Source organism: Lycorma delicatula, chromosome 2 (assembly GCF_047948215.1).
Source record: "Lycorma delicatula isolate Av1 chromosome 2, ASM4794821v1, whole genome shotgun sequence".
Classification (NCBI taxonomy): Eukaryota; Metazoa; Arthropoda; class Insecta; order Hemiptera; family Fulgoridae; genus Lycorma; species Lycorma delicatula.
Window position 1 is genome coordinate 181,481,128 of NC_134456.1, and position 19,454 is coordinate 181,500,581.

Consider the following 19,454-nt stretch of genomic DNA (forward strand, 5'->3'; position numbering starts at 1 on the left):
ACCTCTTCCACAGATTTTGCTTTCACAAATCTCACTGAAACAAATCCATTTATATTAACAAATCAACATGAGAATCTTACACATAAATAACAAAGGATGAAAACTGGCAACTGTTTAGCATCTCAAAATACACAATTGCATAAAAATGATCAAACACATCGTAAATAAAAAAGATATTTGATGTGTTTTTATCTCATAATAAATAATGACATTAATTTAAAATTACAAATATCTCCAATGAAAAAAAAAATTATAATAAATTTTTTATGAACTTTAAAAAAATTTCAGTCACCGAACTTCGGTAAAACTTTCGTGTTTGGTGATGGCTTACTAAACTTTATCTGAAGTTCTGAGAACTTGCTTTACAAAATGTAAAAAATGATCAGTCACTTTTTTTTCTAATATATAAAATGGCTGACGGTAAATACGAAATGTGTTTTAAGACCCACGGTGTTCTGATAAACGGAAAATAAAACATACCAACTAAGTGTAAAGTTAATAACGTGCTATTTGGAAAAATAAAATATTAAACCTTTTTGTATACCTCAAGGCCAGCGTTAGTGTGAGGTTTTTAAAAAATTACACGGTGAGCGCTGCATTCAGTGCCTGTAGCAGCTGTTAGATGATACGACTGTTAAGAAGACTATAGTTAGTTGCAGGTTAGAAAGCTGTAAACTCCCTAACAAGTGTGTAAGTGCGTTATGAAGGGGAAATACTGTTGGTGCGTTCGTTGTATTCTATAAAGAACAGTGTGTTTTTAAATTGTATGAATTCAGTCGTGACTTAAGGTATTATCCATTCATGTTTACAGTATTTTTCATGCGTGTAACGTAATTATCGGTTACATCACTTTCGCAATATGTAAAGGTGAAATCATCACTATATTTGTTTACAAACAAGAATAAATTAGTAGGCGGGTTTAGCTCCTGAATCTAGAAATTATGCACAACTTGTTTGTAAACGGTAAGTCAAGTTGTTTGTATTTTTTCCTAGTTAAATTCTATTTGTGTTTTCCGTTAATAAATAATTTTTATTTATAGAGCATGCAACGTATTTACCAAAATAATGTCGTAGCATTTCCTGTGTGGAAACATTCATTACATTCTTAAAAATTATTAGCCTATTTTTTGCGATGTATTTCCGTTATTGCGGTCGGTTATTGTATACGAAAGTTCGCCTTATCTGTAAATTTTATATCCTTAAACTTGTATAAATAAAATCGCATATTAAATTGGAATGACATAATTGATGTATTTCTGTTGTATAAAATTCATTTTAGTGTTGAAATAGTTTTTAAGCATGAAATGATTCATTCACACTTGTTCAAATACTGAATATTGTAATTTCTTTTAAATTAAATTTATTGTTCTGTTATGAATGTGTGGATAGTTGCTACTGCTAGTTAATTATGACATTTCCACTTTGCTCATTACAGTTATTGTATGTACATACCTTCATTATTTTCATCAGTTAACATTTCAGAATAGTTAAATAATGTTTGTTTATTACAGATTATATATTTTCATTGAAAAGAAATATTGTTTATCTGTCACACCATTATTAATTCAAAATAAAAATGCTGAAAAGGAATATTTAATCTATAATACAAATTAACAGTAAGCGTTAATCTACACAGGGAATTCATTAAAAGGCACACTAAATATAGTTTCATAGCATATAAAAACGTTTTTTAAGTATTATGATTATTAATGACTGAGCAAGATATTTGTAGGCCGTTCTTGTTCATTAACTGATAATTATTTCATATGATAGATTGTCACTTATCCTGGCAAGAATTGCTCACAATATTTGTTGTTAAAAATAGATTTATGAATTGTAGATTACCCTCATTGTTATATATTTAGATATGTTCATCATTCCGTATCAAATCACCTAATCTAAATTAATTGGTTGCATGACTGTTTATGATTTTTTTTTTTAATTTTTTGTATTGACTAGATATAGAAGTTGGAGATGAAACAAGAAAAGATTAGGAAAAATTATTTCAGACCAAATCTTTTATTTTATTTGATATAATCATCGATTTATATTCATTCTCGTATTTCAAGAGTTCAAAACCAATTTTTTCTATTTTTAAAAAAATTATTTCTATGTGCTAAATACAAAAAATTGTATATAGCACTGAATTTATGTATTACAAAAAGTGAATGTAAGATACTATTTAATGTGACTGGTACAATTTATAGTAATATCACCTGTAATTCATTGTCCATTTGCAAGAAAAATTAAAATCTTTGCATTCTAAATGCTCTTTATCCAGAGCTGATTTTAGGGCATAAATAAACAAGATAGGAAAATTATGTATATAGCACAATATATAGTAATTTTTATATAGAATACAATGATTTTTGTTTCAAGGTGGGATTAGGAAAAACTACAAATGCCAAAAAAAAAAGCAAAAATTGGCGTACATTGTAAAATTTACCCTAGTACAAACAAAATTTTTTTTTTAAATAGTTGGGATTTGAACTCTAAAATGTGAGAGAATGAATATACAAAAAATAAAAAATGATCACCTAACCACCATTGGATGATGTGACATTAATTGTCCCTAACATGAATGTCAAAATATAATAATTACACAAGTAAATTTGAGTATTGACTAGATATAGAAGTCAGAGATGAAACAAGAAAAGATTAGTTAAAATTATTTCAGACCAAATTTTTTATTTTATTTGGTATCATCATCGAGTTATAGCTGAAGATTAAACATGACAGTGTTAATCATTCATAAGTTTGCAAGTGGCTAATTTCATGTGAATGTTTTTGGAGGTTGTTGTGATGTTACAACCACATAAGTGTAGTTTATAAAACCCACCGAGTTAGTCTAGTGGTGAACGCATCTTCCCAAATCAGCTGATTTGGAAGTCAAGAGTTCCAGCGTTCAATTCCTAGTAAAGACAGTTACTTTAACATGCATTTGAATGCTAGATCGTGGATACCGGTGTTCTTTGGTGGTTGGGTTTAAATTAACCACACATCTCAGGAATGATCCAACTGAGACTGTACAAGACTATATTTCATTTACACTCATACATTTCATCCTTTGAAGTAATACCTGAACGGTAATTCCCAGAGGCTAAACAGGAAAAAAAGTGTAGTTTATGTACTACCAAATGTTAGTGATAGCAAACACCTGATTGACTATTCTGTATGCTAAGGTGAAATAAGATGCGTCTTAGCATTATAGAATTGTTTGATTCTGGTGTAGACGGTGGATTACCCTGATCAGAGGCAGACCTCAGTGAATGATTGTTCCTGCCCTCTACTCTTTATATTCGTTCATCCATTTTTTCTTGTGTAGGAATTGTTGGATTGTACTACAATCTGCCATTGATGCAACCATACGACCAGTACCAGATGCCATTCTGGTTGCATCTGTGGCACTATTTTGCCTCTTTCTAATATCTAGTGTGATAGCAATTTATTGAGGTCAGTGAAGGGGTTGATAAAAAACCAGATACTTTTTTTCTAAATAGAATTGCACAAAATTCCAACCTTTTCTTAATATATATATATATATATACACACACACACATACAAAAATGAGCCTGCATATTTTTACTTGTAAGTAACTTTTTTGTGGTAATATTTGGATGGAACATTAGAAGTTAATAAGGAGCCAGTTTCTTCAAATTGTATTTTCTTATCTGACAGAAGTTCTAATAAGAGTTCCCATGATGGGTTTGAAATTTTTTCAAGCTCCCCATTCATAAAAAGAAAATGATTGTGATTGCATATTCTTAGGATTATTATATGAACAAAATAAGTCACATGGGAATAACCTTCAAAATAAACATATTACTAGCCATAGTCGTTTGTAAATTGTAAATAAAAATAAAATTTCCATTATAATTTATATCCTCTTCTAATTTCAGATTTTTAACTTTGTAGCCAGTTGTAATAGTTTCCAAATTTGATAAATAAACTTCAAACCTACAATTCACATTTTCCTTACTTTGTTTGTAACATTACCTTAATAAGTATATATAGCTTAATAAGGAAGGTAGAATTATTATTTTATTCGATGGTTCTTATGCATTGATTGTTCCGTAACATATCATAAAAATATTTTGGTTTTGATTGTCTTAATTCAGTTCTTAAAGAATGCATCCATATAGCAATGTATATTTTAGTTAGATGAAACTGTTATCATAGCTATTTAGCCCACAAGTCCTTGAATCTATTACCATCTACATCATACAAAATTTTCTTTTCACATCTAACTTCAGTGCATCATTTGTCAGCAGATGTAAAATCACTTAGTGCTCATTTTTTCATTGTAAAAAAAATTGTATTTAACAATTATGAATTAAAAATGTTATGTCATTCCTGTGGCAGTGTGTTGTGTTGTTCAAGTTTTGTGGTTGTTAGGGTTTATTTTTTCTAAATTTAGTTTTGTTTTTGTTTGATGTAATTGTAGAATTTTGTACTGGCTGATGATGCATGATCCTCCACAAAAATTAACTTTTGATATTAGTTGTTAGAATCTTTGATACTGTGTTGGTAATTAATTTTTTGTTATTTGAGGTTAATTATGATAGTACGTTGATGAATTATTTAAATTTTCAGAAAGTTATTAAGAATTATGATATCCAGTTAAATTCAGGGATCTTTTCTGTTCCTCCCCCAAAGTGGTTTCTTTTAAGAATTACTATTTAAACTCATTAAGAAAATAATAATTGTTATTTTTTAGTAACTTAACTACATATTGACATTAAAAATTAGATGTATTGTAGATGTAATACATCTCATTCAATGAGTACATCCTTTTTCAGAATCCGGCAGCCACTTTTTTAAATTTTTTCTTCTAAATCAGTGGGTATTTGCAGAGAAATTGTGAGTACTATCTAATCAAATTTAACCCACACTCGCTTTGCTTGCTAGCCTTCATTCACTAGTCAAGGTTAGTGAGTGTAGGTTACGTTTGGTTAGATTGTATGGGTTTTTAAACACGAGTAATTACTAATATATAATATTAAAAAAAAACCATTGTGGGGGAAAATAGAAAAAGCCCAAAACCAGTGTACCCTTGTGTACTGTTTAGCAGGAAGTAAGCATCGCGATTACGTGGAAGAGAAAAGAAATTAATTACAGGCAGTACCAGACTAGTAACTTAGCTGATACTGTCTGATAATTACACACTGCCTTCAAGATAACATTTCCAGTCAAATCTTTTGGTTGCAATAACATCATTTTTATGAAAAAAGAAACTAACATAACTAAGAATTACCCAGTAAAGTTAATTAAAGCCCTGTTTTGAGGTACTGGGTCTGTAAGCGTGCAAGTGACATTTGAACATAAAATGCTAGATGTATTTGAAGCAGTATAAAAGTTGAATTTATGTCTCAGTTTAAAACTTTTTCTTTTTTGAATCCAATTTTTTGTGATTTCTCACTATGTGTACTTTTTGTTTTCTTTTTATCATGTCGCTTTGGGTGCAGATTGCCAAAATATTGTTGTAACTATTTGTATGAAATTAATTAAAAGAATTTTAAAGATACTTTTAATTTTATTTTTTGTAGCTTAAAATTGCTGGTCAGAACTTACAACAATACAGTTATTGAAGATGGGACAGAATAATAGCACTCCTCTAGTTGGTCGTCGTCGATCTATCCGCAATGCACTTCGATCACCCTTTCCTAGACGTGCTCGCATTGGACAGGGCTCACTTAGTGCTACTTTTTATTACCCTGATAATGATCTTAAGGTAACAGTTATATAGAGGTATTGGTTTTTGCCCTTTCTTATATCTAAGTTTTATTTTTGTAGCCCCTTTTGAAACAAAATTTAATTAAAGTTAAACCGTTTTTAAGTAGATCTTTTATACGTGAATGTTCAAATATAACAAATTAGTCTCTGTATTGAAATAAAAAGCTGTTCTTTAGAAACAAAAAAAAAGTGTATATGTGGTCTATATACTTACTGAAAAAACGCACTAGGCAAATACCAGATTTATAAGATTGACGAGAACTTCTATAATTACATATTTTATGAATAGTGTAAAATATATGCCAAAGGGAGCTTTACAACTGTAAGAAAGTAATTAATTTATCCAAAGGAAATATAGAATATTTGAAGTGTAATAACATTATATTAAAAAAAAATAAATAATGTAATAACCAAAAATCTTATGTTTGATTTTGTAAAGTTTGCTTCTGCCATCTTGAAGTTATCAAGCAGCTGAGAATAAGCTAGCTAGATTACTACTTCCATAAACATAGAATGTTGCTTGTTAAGAAATGAAACACAAGTTGTTTAAAGTTTTAGTATTCAATGTTGCTAGAGACTTCCCTGACTTATAGTTTATTTGTAGGACAATAATTTTGTAGAGAATGATGTTCATATGCTACGCCAAGTTATTCAGTTGCTCTTGTGTGTCCAGTTCAGGGATCAGAAATAACTTGGGAGTGTCAGTCTATGCAACTTGCATCTGAGAGAATGCTATTTTATATGAAAAGATCATAAGGCATCTTATGAGAGCATAAGATGCCTTATGATAAGTGTTACAAAGTTGTTAAAGCCATTTTAATTCTCTCTCTTATAAAACCTTATGGATGCAAATAAGAGGTGGTTTCACGCTTAAATTGCTGGATTGAAACCTGTAAAAATGCTGCTCCCTTCCTGGAACATGTTTGTGAAAATCGAAAGAAACAGGTTTTTTGTCCTTGAAAAAGGTCTGAGAGGTTTGTCCTTTAAAAAAGGTCTTTTGAATTGAGTTATTCTCTCCACAAGGTCCAGTAGATTCTCTTTCCACCAGTGGTTGGAGATAATCAAGATGGTGCTTCATTAACATTGATTGGTAAAAGTAATTCGAAATCCACGTTCTAGGACTCTTGAGTGGTTAAAGAGTATTTTTCGTAGATCTTGTACTCCTAAATTTTTTCTGTTGTAGATTTATCAAAGATGAAGTATACATAACATTTCTATTTTCAATATCCCAGATATTTAATTTCTGCAGTTAACAAAACTAACAAGATGTAGCAATATATTTCATTATCTGGTATTCTGCCTCACAGCAGGTCCCTTTTGCCACCTCTACCTTATCCATTTTTGTCCCATGTGTTCTTCTTCATCCCCTTATAGTTTCCAATCTTCACCTCATCTGTTAACTTTCTTTCATTCTTCTTCCTTGCTTTATTTTTCTTTTTCTGACCTTTCCAATCCAGTTGTCAAGATTCCACTTCTAATCATAGTTTCCTTTTCTTTTGTGTAGTTCCTGCATAAGTACTCTTTCTTCTTTAATCCTGTTCATTACTTCCTCATTCCCATCTCATCTTATTTTCTCCAAGCTATATCTCAAAAGCCTCAATCCAGTCTCTCTCTTTCTTACTGTCCATGCTTCACTTCCATACAACAAGATACATCACATGTAGCACTTGGCTGACCAAGCAGCCAAGTGGTTTCTTAACTCTTCTCTAAGTTCAGACTTTTACTATCGTATGTAGTAATTACATCTAACTGAAGGCTTCCTTTGCCATTGTTGTCCTTTCTTTTATTTCCATTTCACTCTTTTAGTCCTCTTGTCACTAATGTGAAAATATCTATAATTTTTTACTTTTCCTACTCTTCCTTCACTTGTCCTTACCCAAATCCTCTTTGATGTTTACTTCCATTATTTTGGTTTTCCTATATTTATTTTCATTCTATATTCTTTCGTTTCTTCCTCCAGGACTGTTAACTATCTTTGAAACATGTTTGTGTCATCACTAGAATTACCATATCATTAGCAAATCTTATTTTTCTTCCTCTTATTCCTTCTTCTCTTTCTCCTGATACATTCCTTATCATATCTTCAATGTAAATGTTGAACATTGCCAATCAGAGGTAGCATCCTTGCCTAACACCTCAACCTAGACCCACCCAGTCAGTCATATTCTTATTGATTCATTGTTGCTGTTTGTTTTTGGTAATGCTTTAATTAACTTGGTTTTTTCATTCTACTTTTTTTCTCTTTAAGAATCTCATAATTTTTTTCCCATTTAACTCTATCAAATGCCTTCTCTAAATCTGTGAAACACAGACTCATTCCCTACTACTTAAATACTTTTCTCCAATCATCCTTAGTAGCCTGACGGCTCTGGTTTCTTTTCCTTTCCTAAAGCCAAACTGTTCCTCTCCTGGACTTTCTTCCTTCCATTAGTCTTGCCAATTTAGAACTCTTCAACAGTATTTTAGCAGTATGGACCATTAAACTTATTGTTTTGTGTTCTGTACTGAACATTTTACAAGGGATATCTCTAAAGACCGATGAGAAATTTCCCTCCTTTATGTTGGCGAACCTGTGCACACTAGTAATGTACACATTGCATTGTTGTCTGTAAGTTATTATATTGTAATATCTTTGATTATGTGTGAGTTATTGCACTATAAAATGAATAGGAAAAACGATGTTGCGCCAAGTGTGAAATACGTTGGATCATATGTTTTTTTAAACCATCAAAATGTTATGCCAGCTGAAATTCATAGACAGTTGGTTGCAGTGTTTGGTGATAATATAATGAGTAAAGAAATATCCGAAAATGGTGTGAAAAGTTTAGAAATAAGAGAATTATGTGCAATATTTATGTGCAACCCACTGGCTTGGTCTAGTGGTGAATGCATCTTCGCAAATCAGCTGATTTGAAAGTTGAGAGTTCCAGTGTTTAAGCCCTAGTAAAGACAGTTATTGCTATACGGATTTGAATACTAGATCGTGGATACTGGTGTTCTTTGGTGGTTGGGTTTCAATTAACCACATATCTCAGAAATTGTCGACCTGAGACTGTGGAAGACTACACTTCACTTACACTCATACATATCATCCTCTGAAGTAATACCAGATTGAACTTTCCAGAGGCTAAACAGGAAAAAGGAAGAATTAATATTCATGATGAAGAACATTCAGGGAGGCCCTCCATAATCACCGAGGACTTGTTGAAACATGTCGATGATGAAATCGGAAAAGATCATCGCTCAACAATTTCTGACCTGGCCCTTCTTTTTCCTGATGTTTCAAGAGTTGTTATTAGTTGCATTGTTCATGACCATTTAGGCTTCAGAAGGGTTTGTGAAAGTTGGGTGTCGCATGTCACCCAACGGACTTACCAACAAATATCACCATCACAAAAAGTCCAAATATGATATGCTTTGGATTTTTTGATGCACTATACAGAAAAAGGTGATGAATTCCTTAATTCAATTGTTACTGACGATGAAACATGGATTTCGTATTACACACCAAAGAGAAAAGAACAGTCAAGTGAATGGCGTCATTCTCAATCACCAACCGGGCCAACAAAGGTCAAGCTACAGCCATTTGGATGTAAACTGATGGCCACAGTCTTTTGGAATTGGTTGACTATAAATGCAGAAGTCTACTGCGAAACGGCGCGCTGTAACTTACAGCATGCTGTTCAAAATTGGCAACGTGGGTGGCTGACCAACGTATTGTCCTGTCGCATGATAATGCACATCCCCATGTTCAACATGAGGTCCAACACATGATTTACTGAGAACCGGTTTTCTACGTCTTTCCTCATAATTATAGCCACTCCATTTTTCCTTCCAAAATAAAATATGTTAGCTCCTCATTTCACTCTGTTCTTCTTACCTTACAACTCAGCTCTAATATATCCATTTTATTTATCTTAATTTCTCTTGGAGCTTCTGTACTTTCAACTCTGTAACAGAATTTTGATATTCCAAGTTCCTGTATGTAATCAGTCTTTTAACTTATTTTCTCTGTTTCTCTCAGAGATCTGAATGAAAAGCTATTTTAACTCCAGAACATTTAACAAAAGAAGCCATTATTATAGCGTGTAATACAAGGAATTACCACTAGGATCGTTAATACAATGGTTTTTCATTGTCCTGTGTTCTAATACCTTTGACTTCCTTAAGACTTTCCTCGGTTTTGGAGGCAGTTTTCTACCCTAGGGCAGTAGAGTCCCCTGCACCCAACACTGTTCATCTGTCCTCTGAGGAGGCTGTTGGGAGTTGTACTGGGAGAACTCTTCATACGAGGAGTAACTTGGTCTCTTCATTCGTTAGCTCCTTGCATGTACTAGCAGTTGTTAATATATACAATTGTTGCCCCCTTTCTACCATGGAGAGATATCAAAATTTTCCCTTCATTGAATAAAAAAAAAAATAATAATGTTTGTATAAACTCATATATATGTTTTTACTTATTGTATTTTTTTTTATTAAATGAATAGAAACCAGTTTCCCTGAAATATTTTTATTTATTTGATAGCCATTAATAATACACAAGTGATTATTTGCAAAACAAAATGTGTTTAAATTAATTCTATCTTTCGCTTGTTTTGTGAATAACTAGGTAAAGTTGTTAAATTCAGTAACTGTAACTATGAAATAATTTAAGTTATACTGTAATAGTATCTAAGTTTACATTTTAGGTATTATTTATTTTGTTATTTGGATTAGAAAAATTATTTACTTTGTTTTGTCCAGTTTGATATAGTATTCATGGTTTTAATGTGTTGTAGAAAATTCATTGCATCAGCAAACAAATGTTTTAAGTTAATTCTGAAAAACTGCAAAATATTTTTCTTATAAAAATTAGTTTTCTCGTTATATTTTGTAAGCTATTCAATCATTTGTTACTTACAATTATTTATTTATACTACGAGTAGAATTATGTTTAACTTTTCCTTTCACTTACTTTCCTTGACTTTTTTGTAAATATTAATAAATAAATTTTTTTTATTTGTTATAAAATTATATAATAGTTTATAATATTTTTTTTATTAAAGGTTGAACAATTGAACATGAATACAGCCACTGAAGAAGAATTAATGACATTACCTGGTGTGACAAGAACAATCGCTCAGAACATTGTAGAACATCGCCAAGTTATTGGAAGATTTAATAAAATTGAAGATCTAGCACTTGTTTCTGGAGTTGGTGCTGAAAAATTGGATCAGATTAGACCTGAAATATGTGTGAAACAGCGCAATACTAGGTGTGGTGTGTTTTACCATTTTTTCTATGTGATATTTTTGCTGATTTTGGTAGGACATTACCCTATTTAGAACCAAGACTGGAATTAGTAACTGGTTTACAACTTATTCTTATCTAATCAAGGATGAGAAAGGAGTTAATATCTTAACGAAAAAGGACCCTGTAACACAATAGGTATTTAACCAACTTGCATACTTTCCAGTAAAGGTGGTTGAATGTATAGTTAAACTGGATTCTTTCATATGCCATACAGTTCTAGGAATGGGCAATCATTTTCCTTAAAGAAACATATTATTTAGTATTTGGGAGTTTGTTGTATCATATTTTACCTGATTAATGCAAAATTATTTTCATTAATAAACTCCTCCCATCCAAGTTAGGTACCTGATCTCCCAAATGAATTATGGGTGGGATAGATGTCTGCTGCCTGGCAGGAGCTTCAAATAACTCCTTCAGTTACTTGTCTCATTTCAAAGTTCTATTGTGGGTAGGTTAGCCCTTTTTCACTATCTGCCATTTTCCCAAGTAGTTTTATGTTCATTTTGGTTTAGCACCCACCAAATCCATGCCAAGTATGGGGAAGTTTTAGAGTTAACACCATTATTGATATTTATATTGCATAATATATGTGTGTAACTATTTTTAATGTAATACCAGAAATTATTTTTATAGGTTTGATGTATTTATTTCTTTTTTGTTAAGTATTGCCTATTGTTAAGTAAAAAAATTGTTTACCTCTAAAAAACCAAAATTAAAAAAAAAATAATGTAATTCACTGATTAACAGAAAAGATTTCACGTTATGGATAAATTGGTATACATTTCCAAGTATTAGAATTTTAAGGCTTAAAGGTATTGTATATCTTAGTTAAAAAAATTAAAATGTGGTACTCAAAAGTACTAACAAAAAAATTATTTAATTTAATTATAAAAGAAAGAATGGGACTGTAAAATCAAGTAGACATTGTTTTACTTTCAAGAACAATACAGCAAGTTCAGTTAAAAAGTAAAATTAATTAGGATAAATTAATTCATTGGTAAGGATGGTGACTCATAGTCATAAGTAAATTTATTTGATTAAAAATAAAATTATTAAATACAAAATTGATTGAACTTAATGCTAATAAATAAAATATACTGTTGCAATTTATAAATATCTTTTTAAATTTATTTTTATTTTTAACTGCGGTTATATTTTTTTTTTGTCGTCAATCATTTGACTGGTTTGATGCAGCTCTCCAAGATTCCCTATCTAGTGCTAGTCGTTTCAGTATACCCCCTACATCCTACATCCCTAACAATTTCGTTTTACATATTGCAAATGTGGCCTGCCTGCACAATTTTTTCCTTCTAACTGTCCTTCCAATATTAAAGTGACTATTCCAGGATGCCTAAGTATGTGGCCTATAAGTCTGTCTCTTCTTTTAACTATATTTTTCCAAATGCTTCTTTCTTCATCTATTTGCCGCAATACCTCTTCATTTGTCACTTTATCCACCCATCTGATTTTTAACATTCTCATATAGCACCACATTTCAAAAGCTTCTAATCTTTTCTTCTCAGATACTCCGATTGTCCAAGCTTCACTTCCATATAAAGCGACACTCCAAACATATACTTTCAAAAATCTTTTCCTGGCATTTAAATTAATTTTTGATGTAAACAAATTATATTTCTGACTGAAGGCTTGTTTCGCTTATGCTATTCGGCATTTATATCGCCCTGCTTTGTCCATCTTTAGTAATTCTACTTCCCAAATAACAAAATTCTTCTACCTCCATAATCTTTTCTCCTCCTATTTTCACATTCAGTGGTCCATCTTTGTTATTTCTAATACATTTCATTACTTTTATTTTGTTTTTGTTTATTTTCATCTGCTATAAACCTTGCTAATTTTAAACTCAAGTAAATACTAAAAAAACATGACTGAACAAATTTTGTGGCAGATAGTTAAATTTGCATTAATTTTTGAAGTGCCTTTTAATTCTCTCCCCTATCAAAATCAGTTACTATGTAAATTGATTTTCCCTTTCCATATCCTTACTTCATTTTCATGGGTGAGTGGTGTATGGGTTGAGTCAGCCACTGCAGTTTCACCTACAGCATTATGCCTAGACGTTCTGTTACTAACAGGGAAGTTGCTTCTTTAATGGATTGGTGGTCCTTATGCCTTTGGAACTGTTTTGTTTCCTATCCTTTAAGTACTTTGTTTCCTATCCAAAGGTTGCATTTAGAAAGAACCCCATTGCATGTCTTATGGAAAAAAAGATTCAGGAAGGATATCAGAACATAGAAGAAATAAACCCCCTGAACCACCTTCCACTTCAAAAACTGAAGAAGAAAATCTAGAAAAAAATAGCTACATTGTTTAATAAAGCTGTCAACTCAGTGCCTGAATGTTAGCTAAATCTGTGTACATTGACAAAGGCATTGTATGAAAAATTTTGGCAGGATCAACATGAAAAAAGGTTTGTGTCAAAATAGTCCCTAGGATTCTCAAACCGAGCAAAAAAGAATGCCACAAGAAAATTTTTGTTGTTATGCTACAGAATTTGTTGTCTACCCCATCCTTTAAAAAAAAATCTTGGATCTTCCAGTATGATTGTGACAGACAACAACAGTCAGTGCACTTTCTGTTAACTTATATAACTACAGCCATGCTCATTGTGTCTTTTTTATGTCAAGGGTGTATGTAATTTTGGAGGAATAGGTTCCAGAGGGCACAATAGTGAAGCAGCATTATTATAAGGAAGTTTTTGACAAAGCTGAGAAAGAGACAAAAAGACCACCCAAGCTGTGGAAAAAATGGTTTTATTCTTCAACAGGACATTATGCCTGCTCAATGCAGCACTTCCTGTGAAACAGTTTTTGGCCAAAAAACGCATTACTTTACTTGAACATCCTCAATATTTACCAGATTTGGGATTGACTTTTTTCCTTTTCTTAAAGTGAAATCTGTTTTTAAAGGCAATATTTTGTGTCACGTTTAAAACCTTTTTTTACAGTTTGGGTGTCTTTCTGTCTCTTTTCTCAGCTTTGTCAAAAACTTCCCTATAATTATGTTGATTCACTGTTGTGCCCTCTGGAACCTATTCCTCCAAAATTATACACCCTTACCATAAAAAAAGCACAATGAGCATGGCTGTAGTTAGACAAGTTAACAAAAAGTTACTGACTGTCTGTCATGATCATACTGGAACATTTTAATCACAAGTGATGATTTTTTTGGAAAATGCTGGGGTAGGCAACAAGTTCTGAAGCATAACAACAAAACTTTATTTGTGGCATTCTTTTTGAGAATCCTAGGGATACGAATCCTAGTACAGTAAAGAAGAAAATGAGAGTTAATTTATATAACTGACAGAAAGTGATCTGTTCTATGCCTTCTATCAATGGAAAACAAGGCTACATCAGTGTGTAAGTCAGATTGGGAACAATATTAAAGGGGATAAGCATTAGATTATAATACATATAAATAAAATTTAGTTATTGTATTGGTCTCATTATTTAATTGTCACATCTAATACATGTGTTTTAGGAAAAAATGTGCAAGTCCAAGTCAACTTAGAATTTAGATTGTATGATTACCTCCAAGACTATAATGAAAAATGTTAACAGAAATATTTGTTGAGAACAAACAGATCTTTCAGTAAGATTAAAAATATTCACTATTTATTATAATTCTATTCTTTTATAGTTGTACTTCTTCTCGAGCACCTTCTATGGACAGTTTGGAAAGTGAAGAATCACGTCCTCCACCTCCTTTACCAGTTACCACACCTTTAACAGACTTAAATACTGCTAGTGTTTTTACATTAATGTCAGTTCGAGGAATTAATCAAGAATTGGCTGCTAACATTGTAGATCATAGAGAAAGACGAGGGCCATTTATCAATTTTGATGATCTTTTAAAAGTAAGTTGTATAATTTTACTTAGAATTTTTTTTTAGCAAATAATATGACACTATTAACATTCCTTTTTTATAATTGCTCTGATAAAACAAAATGTTAAAATTATTTTTGAAATGAAGACTATTCAGTGTTCATATATTGAAATGGGATAGATGGAGCAGCCTAAGTTTATTTACACTTGTAGTGTTAGTTAATTTTTCATTGATGTAATTTGTTTGTTGAGAAAATCTTTTTATCATGCAGCCATTTGATTTCGAAAGTTTTAAAAAATTTTTCCAGAAAGAAATTATACTTTTGAAATAACATGCATGCTGATGTAACTGATATTTGTTCTTCTGCAGTGTTATTGTGTAGTGGGGTTTATGGTCAGTGTTAGTCGAGCTTACTGAAGTTACAGAAACATGAAGGTGATGTTATGCTGATCATCTTTATTGATTGAAATTTAGTTGTTACGAGTACACCCCATGTGGTCACGACATCAGTAGTTTTTATTTGGAAGTAATGTGATATGTGAGAGAGACATTGAGAAAGAGCAGGTCTGGAGCATAGACACCAAAAATGGTTATGAATAAGTTTTATTTCTTGGTGGATAAATCTCATTTGTATTATGGGCCTTGAGTCCATTAGAAAATTTAGTCTTTGAGAAAATAAATTTGCTACTGTAAACTTGGTTTGGCTTCAGCTAAAATTAAATTACTATAATAATTATATATAATTATTGTGCGTGAAACTAAGAGAATTGTCTTGTCTTGTAGGTGGTAGAAATTTTCCTTAAATTCAATAATTCAGTCAGCTTTTTTAGGAAGGTGGAATAAGTTATATTGTTAGCAAAGAAACTTAAGAGTGATGTAGCTCGGTTGTGTAATTTAATTTTTAATGAAACATCATTGTCGCTTAAAGTAGAAAACAAAAAATAATAAATAAACTAACCCTTTTATAACCGTGTTTTGCCTTCAAGTACATTTTAGACAAAAATTCTTTATTTTAGTTAATAATATAAGTTAGTAATAATTACTGCAAAGTTTTGTATATTGTTGTACTTTGTTAAGTTTTTATTTGAAACTCTTTAAATAAGATATTACATTTGAAAAATGTTATATATGGTTAACAGATAGTGCACATGTGCAGAAGGTTTTTGGGATGAACATTGATGTAGTTGATCAACCAATGTAACGCTTCGAACACCCTTATACGAGATATCGAAAACTCCTGTAAATATTTGAACATCATACTAATAAAAAGTCTGAAGTAAAAAATATTAAAAAGTTTTTTAAACATGCTTTTAAACAAATCTAAAAAATGGATTATCCAGTAAACATAAATAGTCTATAATTTTATTTTCAACAAAATAATATGTATTAAGTTGTCTATTTTCATAAGACCACAATGAAAAGCATATTGCTCACTTTCATTTTCAATATCTACATAAATTTTTTAAATATGACAAAGGTTTTGATGCAAAATGGAAATGATAACTTCAATATACAGTATCTAGTAAATCTCTTTGGATGAACTAAAGTTAAGATGCAAAATAGAACTAAGGTCATGCCCCATGCTTTTCATTGCGGTCTTGTGAAAATAGACAACTTAATACACATTATTTTTTTGAAAACAAAATTATCTTCTACTTATGTATAATGGGTAATCCATTTTTTAGATTTGTTTAAAAGTATGTTTTAAATTTTTTTTTTATTGCAGTTAGAAGGAGACAGGATTTCTTCCTTTACAATTGAGTATGGCAGTGGGATTTGTATATAAATATTTTGCCTATTGAGTTATTTACATCCTTATTGATAATAATTAAAGGGCTTTCTGTTATGATTTAAATGAAGAAACATTTAGATTTAGGATACAAAATTATTTTAAAAAATCTCTTTGAAATAAAGCGTCAAATATTCTTATGTTTAAAATACTTAGATCATTATTCTTAAAATAATATAGGAGATAAGTTATAAAGTGATTTTTCTGCATCACCTTTGTGTTTGTATTCATTGCTAGATATTAAGTTCAGTTATAAGATAAACAATTTACTTTTGTGTTTAACTTGATTTATATTTTAGTTTGAATGGTATATTATTGATGATGAAATATTCAGAATGTAATTTTTTATACTATTAAATACACTAATGGTAGTTTTTTGTTTAGGTAAAAGGCATGAACCAGTATCGTTTAAGTGCCATAAGACCTTATCTCTGTGTGGGCCCTCCACCACAATCTTCACAGCCTGTTAATATAAACAGTACAATTAATAACAATTCAGTTGCTGTAAAAAATGGTTCTATTATACCTCGTACATTATCAGTACTTAATAGTCGTTTCACTGGTTGGTACTTTGTTAAATTATTTTGTGTATGTATGTGTGTACTTGTTATTTATAAACTAATATCGGTTATGTGTAAGTGGGTTTGGTGACAGAATTATTCTTTAAATTTATAAAATTACATTTTTATTAATAATCTTTAAAGTTAAGAGTATACAGAAAAGAATATCGGGGTTTTAAAGCAATTTAATATCACTTAACTATGCGTGCTCTCTACTAAGTGTTCAATGTGAGCACCCTTGTTTATGTTGGATGCATCCTACCAATAGAAGTGATCACCCATACTTTAACCAGCATGTTTGGAGTAATGGAAGCAACAGCTGTTTCAATCCTATAACTCAAATTGAGTAGACCACCAAGTAGGGGAGACACATTCAATAATGGATCCTTTATAAAACCCCAAAGAAAAATATGACATGGGGGTGATCTTGGAGGCCACCAAAAACAGGCTCTGCCATCAGATCCTTGTCTACCAATCCAAGGGTTGGGGGAAAATGTTATCTAACTAATCATATATAGAGTTATGCAAGTGATAATGGCACACCAGATTTACTTGGCACACCATCTTGTGGCCAAGTAAAATTTGCTGGTCCTTCTTGCAGTTGAGGAAAGAGTCATGTGTGTAGCAAATCCAAATAAGCGACTCATGTTACCTTAGCTTCAACAAAAAAGAATGGTCCATAAACTTGCCATCAAGATATTGCACCGAAACATTTAATTTTGGGGAATCTCTTTCACATTATACATTAACTTTTCCACTAATATAAAATTTTGACTCATGACTAAACACAATATAATCAAAAAGGTGCAGCAACATTCTAATTGCGAAGTTGGCATGCACAATGTAGTTGGTAGGCTTCAAAGCCTGTAACAGCTGTAAATGGTACAGTCACATATTGTAAGTTTTCTTTAAAACATTCCACACTGTAAATCATTACTGGTAGATTTTTAGGAATACACTGGGGAAAAATGTACTGGTGCATTCAACATTTTCTTCAGACAAGAGTATGGTCATCTTGTACTCTTTCCTTTACCCAGACATCCAGTCATTTCAGATTGATTATACCATAGACGAATCTTATTGCCTCTTGGTGTATCACAATTAAACTTTCTACACAATGCACATTGAACTGCAACTATAGATTTACATTTAGAAAACTGCAAAACAAAGAAGTCTTTCTTTTCAGGAGTCAGCATCATTGCTTGTGACTGTGAAGCAGAAAGATAAGGAACAGTCTATGGCCATGCGTGCTCCTAGAACTCTCCTTTTTGTTTGATTCTAGCCTTAAATCAACACTGTACACCTCATCCAAGAGATATAAAAATTATAACCTAGTATTCTTTTCTGTTTACTCGGTATTATAAATCATTAATATAACTTGAAGATTATATTTCTTTAAATGAAATGTACATAGAATTGTTATATTTTACATTCTTGATAGTCAATTTAAAAGACATATGACTATAAACTTATTTCTTAAACATTGCTAAAGTGTTGTTGTATATACGAGGGTAAATCAAATATAAACAGTAATGTTTTTTATAAATTTACTGATTAATAATATATACAATTCATACCTTCATCATTTCTCTATATAGTCTCCTGCATGATCTCTTTTACCAATAATTTAGAAGGTTGAATATTCCTTATTCTTAAAAAGTTTGAGGATGAGTTTCAACCAATTGTGCACACGCTCCTTGATATCTTCATTGTTTTCCATTAGTTCTCCTCCAAGCAATTTTTTTAAAGGTGCAAGCAAAAAATAGTCACAGGGGGACAAATCTGGACTGTATGGAAGGTGGTCGAGGGTTTCCCAGTGCATTTTTTTTTCAGTTTATCCTTGTCAAAATCATGATGTGCAACTTGGCGTTGTCATGGAGTCAGCTGGCAATAGTAAGCCACATGCACCATTCGCTATTGTGGAGAAAATCAATGAGTAAAACTCCTCTTAAGTAAGAAAAAATTGTTGCAAGAACTTTACCGGCTGACAGATGGGTTTTGGCTTTCACTGGGCAGCCCTCATCCTTCCTTCACCATTCCTTACTTGCCATTTTTGACTTCGGAGTGTAATGATGGACCCATGTCTCATCACATATGACGATGTGCCTCAAAAAGTTGTTCCCTTCTTGCTGAAATCAATTCAGAAGTCTTTTACAGATCTCCAACCTGACCTGTTTTTGATTTTTGGTCAACCTCAGAACCCATCGAGCACTAATTTTTCTAAAACCAAGATGAT

At 31.4% G+C, this 19,454-nt stretch overlaps 1 protein-coding gene across 1 annotated transcript in view; it reads left to right on the plus strand.

Moving 5' to 3' along the window:
• Positions 1–650: 650 nt before the first annotated feature.
• LOC142320332 (endonuclease/exonuclease/phosphatase family domain-containing protein 1-like) overlaps positions 651–19,454 on the plus strand; it is a 49,068-nt gene continuing 30,264 nt past the window's right edge. The window contains exons 1-5 of the mRNA XM_075358037.1: positions 651–963; positions 5,547–5,731; positions 10,779–10,987; positions 14,683–14,899; positions 17,043–17,220. Coding sequence (XP_075214152.1) covers positions 5,591–5,731; positions 10,779–10,987; positions 14,683–14,899; positions 17,043–17,220 — 745 coding nt within the window. The 5' untranslated portion in view covers positions 651–963; positions 5,547–5,590. The remainder of the gene's footprint in view (positions 964–5,546; positions 5,732–10,778; positions 10,988–14,682; positions 14,900–17,042; positions 17,221–19,454) is intronic.